This window comes from Pteropus alecto, unplaced genomic scaffold, assembly GCF_000325575.1.
Source record: "Pteropus alecto unplaced genomic scaffold, ASM32557v1 scaffold281, whole genome shotgun sequence".
In the NCBI taxonomy this organism is placed as follows: Eukaryota; Metazoa; Chordata; class Mammalia; order Chiroptera; family Pteropodidae; genus Pteropus; species Pteropus alecto.
The window spans coordinates 411492-419204 of NW_006431909.1; the positions used below are offsets into that span (position 1 = coordinate 411492).

Consider the following 7713-nt stretch of genomic DNA (forward strand, 5'->3'; position numbering starts at 1 on the left):
AACATCTCTCTCACAGCCAAATAGCCTCAGGCGTTCTAGCATTTGCGACCTAGAGATGCTTTCAAGATCTAGGGTTTCATTGCTTCTAACCATGGATATTATTCCAAACTTCCTGGCACCTTGGAGTTTAATATAGGTGAGATAAAAAGGCAACTTCCTGCCGTCAAGTCAGTGGAGTCGAACAGACAGGACCTATCTGCTAATACTTAGATAAGCCCCCGCCCCAAGGACGCCCACCCTAGGGAGACCAATCAATATTAAAGACCCCAGATTTGCTAACTATTAAGGATCCGGTTACAAGGGTGGAAAAACTTTCCCTTTGGCTCCACATGTGCAATCGGGCTCAGAGGTGCCCTCTGTGTGACCCTTTCTTCATCTTAATACAAAAAAAGAAAGTCACACCCAGGTGTAGGGATTTAACAGGCTGATGAGATATGCGAGGCATGAAGAAGCATGTAGCCACACTGCACAGATGCCAAGAAACCTCCACCTTTACATAGTTCTTGTCCTACCCAGCTCCCTTTAAAATTCTGCCACCAACTCCCTCAGCGAACCAACCGTCTCTTTCCTTTCACGGTGCTGGTTTTCTTGTGTACAGCTCAATGAAACTTTTTCTATTTCTACTTTGGTGCCTGGTGATCTCCCTTGATTTCCATCCTGGGAGACTGCAAGAATCTGAGACACCGGTAACATAGGGACCTTGTCCAGGCTGTAATCTTTGGCCCTCTTGTTGAGATAAGTTTTATTATCCTCTCGATAATGGCTACAATGTATACAGGGAGACCAGAAAAGAGACTAGTAAACTGAGCCGGAAGGAAGATGTTAGGGTGGCCTGGACTGAGGTGAAGGTGATGGGGAGGAGGAGAGGTAGGTAGGTGGAGGCGAGAGATCCAGGATTTCTCTTCAGAAATTAGGAATGGGGGAGCAGAAAGCCATGATGCAGTTGGAAACAGTTGCCACACCAAGTCCTATTCCATGAGCGGCAAATTCAAATGCCTACAAGGACCAGGCAAGGAAAATAAATAAGTAAAACAGGTGTAAGACATTAGGGTTTGGTGGGGACTTTGATGAAGGAGAAATGCATCTCCCTATGTCAGTAAGTTTTTGCTGTATAACAAACCACCCAAAACTTAGTGGCTTCAAATAAAAAGCATCTATCATTTCTCATGAATCTGTGGGTTGCCTGGACAGTTCTGATCTTACTCAGCTGGGGCTGGGTGATCTAGGGTGCCCTCACTCATGTCTAGCAGTTGGCTCGATCTCAGCTGGAGCAATGAGGAGTGTTGGGCCCAGTGCATTGTCACCGGGCAGGCTAATCTGGGCTCTTTCACATGTTGGTGGTCACAGGGTTCCCAAGAGTAGTAGCGAAAGAGGGCAAGTCCCAATGCGCAAGCGTTTTTTAAATCCTATTAGTAGGAAATGGCTGATAAAGATGAACTGGAACTTTAAGCAAACATAATCAGTCTGGGAAATCTATGGGATGAGCTACACCTAATGGAAACTGTCACGCTCTGCATATTCGCGAGAACGCTGCAGGAAGATGTTTATAATAAAGCTCGATGGTTCTAACTTCCCCTTCCATTAACTTCTATTTCCCTTCTATAAGTCCCCCTCCCTCTTGGCACGCAGGCCAGAGTGTGCATGTGGCTTGCCACGTCTGCATGTTCTGGGATGCAACCTTTTCTTTTTCCCAAATACATCCTTTTCATGACAAAACACCTAATAGCTGTTCTTTTTCAATCGACATGGCTAATGCACTATTGCTTTTGGCCAAAGCAAGTCATATGGCCAAACTTAGATTCGAGAAGTGGCAAAATTGGAATGAGCTGCAAAATGTACTGTAAAGAGGCACAGGGGCTAGTTTTGCAGTCTGCCCTCCCCACCCCATTTAAAAGGGCAGTTGCTCTGCAGCTATAGGTAATTGTTTCCCTGTAGGAATGTAGGTCTAGTGCTTATTATTTTCATGTAGCTATTTGATATATTAGCCAATAAGCTGTTAAGAAGCTTGGTTCTAATTTACCTTCCTCCTAGTCATAGAGGATAATACTTATTTCCATACTTTCAAATATCTAGGCCGTCAAGTTAATGTAGTCTTGGTGCAGTAAGCAACACCCGACGTAGGAATTTGGACGCTCAGACAACTTTGTTAAAGGAGAATTTATTGGCTGGCAGAGCGCGTGGGGTTAACAACTCCATGCACGAGCTCGTTTTGGTCAGATTTATTACAGTTTACATACTTCCGCAGTGTCCATGAAAGGGGCACATGATTCCTTTGTCTGAGGTTTCAAATATGCCTCCTTACTCAGGACTGGGACGGGGAGGAGATTCGGGTGGGGAGCTGCAAGTGGGGAGGAATTTCCAGACCACTGGTCTTACAAGTCGTTTGTTTTGTAGAATCCGCGACCTTGGCGTTCTCAGCACCATTATAGGATTCTTGAACAGAGAGACGGGACACCTAGGCTATAAGCAGGAAGTAGCACTTACTGATGCCGGCACCTGCTCAGGGGATTCCTATCCAAAGGCTGAGCTCCAATTGTAACATAACAAGCAGTTTTACACAGTCTTGTTATTCCTACACAGCTACAGAGATAAGGAAGAATATTAGTTGGTTGGCAAGCCATGATTCAACAATGTGAGCTGGAGTGTCCTTGAAGTGGGAGACATAGCTATGGGAAAAACATGTCAGCTGGAGAGCACTGGACAGAACTGGGGGAGAGAGCAGTTTTAACCAGCTGAGTCAGTCATTTCTGCAGGCCCTTTCCTTTGCATTTTTTCAGATGCCTCCTCTCCTCCCTCAATCCAGTTAATAGAATGTTTGGGGGAAGCATACTGATATCTGCCATTTTCTTTAAAATGTATAAAAAATAATATCTTGGAGAATGACTGTGGGCTATTGTAAACTTAGGTGTTTATTCCAATTGAAGCTGCTGTCCCAGATGTAATATCTTTGCTGGAACAAATCAACAGGCTCTGGTACTTAGGATGCCTAAGGACTTGAACCCTTTAGGAATGAAAGATTGGATCAGCTCCACTGGGTAAAGAACAGAGCAGTCGACTTGTGAAGGTAAGGCAACTATGAAAAGATAATTAAAGAAGAAAGCCAGGGACATCAGCACTGATCTGACCAATTACAGAAAGGAAGAATTTGCATATTTCCTCTACACTTGTTACATGACAGTGTTTATTCGTGTATATTAACCATTCTCTTTTTCCTTCCTTTTTTTTTTTTTTTTTTACTTTTATACATGAGTTATTATTAGGGGTTAACATTACAATTTAGTCTTTAAGTAACAGAATATTCAGTGAGACTGTGACTGAATCTGAGGAGTAATTAATATATCCTATGATGGATACAATGACTTCAGATTGTGCATTTTCTAATTCTGGTCCAAAAAACTTCTCTTGTAAGGATAGGTAAAATATAGAATTGTTGCATTATTGTAAAGGAGTTCAAATGTGTGTAGACAGGTGCATATGGAGGCTGAGTAGCCAAAGATGTAGACCGTGTCAGTTATCTATTGCCTCTCAGCTCCAAATGCACTGTTCAGTAGATGCTCTGTGATGAACAATGGAATTCCCTTAAGCATTTCTCCTTTAAAGACAGCACATTGTTAAACTTTCTCAGCAGAGGGCACTGGAGTGACACAGCAGGAGGAAGAAGCTTCCTGCAATTTCTAGTGCAGGCAGGTGCCTGCCGTCATCAGGGGCATAGGTGTGACTTCCCACAGAACCTACCCCAACTTCAGCCTGGCAACCCTTCCACAGCTGCCTGTCAAATCCCTCGACAAGCCCCGACTCAACCTACACACAACCACCTCTCTGTATTCCCTTAGAAGCCCCTCACCTGCTAGATTCCCTTGGCAAGCCCCATGTGGCCTGCACCTAACCGACTGTGGTCCAAAAGCTCATACACAAAGCAGTTATTCCTTCTGCAAACACCCCTCCTAAGCCTCCATGATATACAGGCCCTGAAGGCCTCCATCCCTACTGGGATTGGACTCTTACTGCATGCCCATTCCCCCAGGTGATTGCCTGCTCCCCTGCCTGCTCTCTGGAGGCTTACCTATAATTTGTCCAGCAACTCCAGACCAGTTCCAGCCTGGCTAAAGTAGCAAACTTCTTTGCTATCTGATGGCCAAACCACATCTTCTCCAATAAGGTCTAAACCCCTTCCCAATTTCTCCTTCTTTGGGTACCTTCCCTCAATCCTAGGGTACCATATAGAGTTTCCTTATATCTTATAGTTACTCTTATGTCACAATAATTCTTTATGTTAAACTTCCCTGTTTAACCTAGTGGGTTGTTTCCATCTCTTGGTTGGACCCAGATCACTACAGTAGTTGTACCATTTTGCATTTTCACCAATAGTATGAGTTAGAATTGTTCCACATCCTCACCAGCATTTGGTATGGTCAGTCTTTTTAATTTGGGCCACTCATTAGACATGTAATGGTATCTCATTGTGGCTTTAATTTGCATTGCCCTGATGACAACTGATGGTATGATATTGAGCATCTTACTATATGGGTAAAACATCATCTAACCTGGGGAAATTTTTGAATTAATAAAAATTAAGTATAGAAATATTTAAGAGAGTCAAAATCATGGTGTTAACTTTTTTTGTGTTAGGGTATCTGAATATTTTAAATATTTGTAATATATAAGATAAATTGGCCTATTCAAATAACAGATCAATCTTGTAATTCCAACTTAAAATGTGGGATCCAGACTTTTGGTTGAAATTTTACTGTTTATGTATACTCTTGTAACAATTAATGTTATAATATTAGCTACATTAATAAGTTTATAATTTTAGATTCATAAAATTTATGTTAAATATTAAAGATTCTTCTGATAATTTAGCCTACTGTAGTTTTTAAATGGAAAAATATAACACATTCAATTTATAAGCATAGTTTGAAAATGTTAAGGGAATTTTTAAAAGAGATTGTTTGAACCTTTTAGACTAGGCCAGGATCATCGCTGGTTGCTAAAACTATTAGAGCAACTGAGCTCAACCCTGGCTGCACATGAGAATCAGACAGAATTAGAATCAGATAGAATACAGATATATAACTTGTTTCTTAATCATTTTTTGGTAAGTTACCGATATGACGCCCTTTTACTCTCCAATAATTCGGCATGTAGTTCCTAAAAACTTTGTTACATAACCATTATACAACCGTCAAAATCAGGAAATTAGTACTGATATGTTATTGTCTAATCCACATACCTTATTTAAAATTCACCCATTATCCCACTAACAATAGAAAAAAAAATTTAATGGTTTTTCTTCTAATCCCAGATTCAATCCATAAATTGTGGGTGGTTAGGATTTTCCTTTTTAAGTCCTTGTATGTTAGACATATGTAAATATAAAATGCGATGTTAGGATTTGCTTTAAAATACACCAATTAAAAGAGTTGAGTGGGGAGAAACATGAAAAATGGTTCAAATGATAATGTACACCTGAAAATTATATAATTATATTAACCAATGTTACCCCAATAAACTTAATTAAAAAATTTTAAAAAACAAACAAACACTATAATGGTGATAAATGCTGAAGCAGGTGATGGAGCCAAGATGGAGATTCATTTTACCTTTCTGCTTGTGGTTGAAATTTTCCATGATAAAACAAAAATTAACTAAATATAAAAATATTTTATATATGAACATTGCCGGTAGAAAATAGTAAAAGTAACGGCTCTTAGCTGTTTTTGTGCAATATTCATTAGCTCAGTTACAATTGTTAGCCAGTTATACTCTCATGTAATGCTCTCAACAAATCTTTAAGATTCTGACTTAGCCCCACGTTACAAATAAGGGAACTAAGACTCAGAGGTGCAATCATTCGGTCTACGTAGATAGAACAAGGAATTCCAACCGCAGTTCACCTGCGACCTCACTCGCTCTCCAATACCAACCCGCAGGGATGAAATGTGAGAGAAAACGCACCTGCCCCAGGCAGATACTTCCGCAGAAACAAAGAAAAATATAATCCCTGGTACTACTCTCCTCTCCTCTTGGACCAATGGAAATTCCTAGATGAGTAACAGATGGGTGCCTCAACCATTGGGGGCTGGAGCGAGGTTGGAGCGTCTTTTCCACTCGCCTATTGGACGAATCCTCTCAGGCCCGGATTTCCCTGGCCTCCACCCCACTTCCCTGATCCCAGTACAGCGGTGTCGTGTGGCGCGCCGGGGCGTGGCCTGGGATTCCCGGGGTGGGGAGGCCACTGTATGTCCTTGGGCTGAGAGGGGAGGTGACTCCAGCCGAAGAAGAGGACGCAGAATGAGGGCCCTGCGGGTGAGGGCCCCCATGGGCCGGGCAGGGGCCCCTACCCTGAAAGCCTTAACCCCGATCAACACTCCCTAAACATCCCAGAATCTGGGGCCTTGGAACGTGAGCCCCCTTCAGGGTTCGGGACTCCCTCCTAAACAGCTTGGGACCCCCACCACTCACCTCCCAATCCAAGAGCTTCTGAGACAACCAGGGACTCCCAATTTGGCCCAAAGCCCTGGGTCTGAACTTTTCCCCCTTCGTCCAGGGATCCCTTAACACCTTGGGACCCAGGCACTTGGAATTTAATACCCCTTCCCCTCCTCTGGATTTCTTAGGCTGTCTGGAAACCACATTTGGTACCCCATATCAAGTCCCGAAATTCCCAGGACCTGGGCTTCTCCCAGGAAACCCTCCTCCCAAAAAAATGTCTCGGGACTTGGACCCGCAAATCATGAGCCTCCCCTTTGGGTCCACTCCTCTTCCAGGACCCTCTAGACAGCCTGGTAACCTCCAAGTCAGACCTTCTGGGCGCGAGTCCCTTTCTGGGCCTTTCTTGACAGGACCCCTTCCCCCACTCGTGCTAGCAATTCTGATCTTGCCTTTGGGACGGTCACATAGGACCATCTCCTCTCCCCCCGCCGGACCCACTTCCAAACGCCTCTCCCGGTGCCTCCAAAACCCTTCAACCCCTTCCCCCATCAGGTTTCCCAGACACTGATGCGCTCCTTCAGCTCAACTACCCGGAACCGCTTGGAGAACCGAGTAGCTGAGAAACAGAAACTCTTCCAGGTAGGCCGGGGGGCGGGATGAGGGGAGGTCCCAGGCTGCGAGCTCGATCCTGTGGGAGGCGAGGGACGTCTACGCCAGAGCCAGCACCCCTTTCTTATTGGACGCCCCAAACATCCAGGAGGACAATGACCTCCCGGTGCACTTGAAGGGCGGGGGAACCGACAACGTCCTGTACCGACTGACCATGGCGCTGTGTCTGGGAGGTGAGTGCAGGGCGAGGCTCGGCCTGAGCTTCAAGAGGCCAGCTCCAGCTGGAGTGAGGAAGGGGCTGGTTCCCAGCTTGGGGTTTGGGAGAGAACCGACTAGCGTATGAGCTGGGGGATTTAGGGAGAGGACTGGGTTCTAAACTGGCCAGGTTTGGGGATGGAACTGGAGTCCAGGCTGGCAAATAGGGAGGGAGCTCCTTAGGGTTTGGGCTTCTGTCCTACGAGGGGGTCTGGGTCCCAGGCTGGAGCTAAGACAAAGCTCAGGGCCTGGTTTGGATCAAGGACCATGGATTTCCCCACCTGAAGTGCAGTTTGGGGAGGGAGCTAGAGCCTGAACTGGGGCTGAGATCTAGACTGGTGATAGGGTAATTTGCTGAGAAGCTTAAAAGCCTGAGGTGTGTGGTTCAGCAAAACGATTAGTGTCTCATTCTGT

At 44.6% G+C, this 7713-nt stretch overlaps 1 protein-coding gene across 1 annotated transcript; it reads left to right on the forward strand.

Moving 5' to 3' along the window:
* Nucleotides 1-6131: 6131 nt before the first annotated feature.
* On the forward strand, nt 6132-7691 carry LOC102880131 (cytochrome c oxidase subunit 7A1, mitochondrial). The gene is made up of 3 exons (XM_015598533.2): nt 6132-6309; nt 6988-7074; nt 7193-7691. Exons 1-3 carry the CDS (start codon nt 6295-6297, stop codon nt 7385-7387), a joined length of 297 nt encoding a protein of 98 aa, XP_015454019.1. The 5' UTR covers nt 6132-6294; the 3' UTR covers nt 7388-7691.
* Nucleotides 7692-7713: the final 22 nt, after the last annotated feature.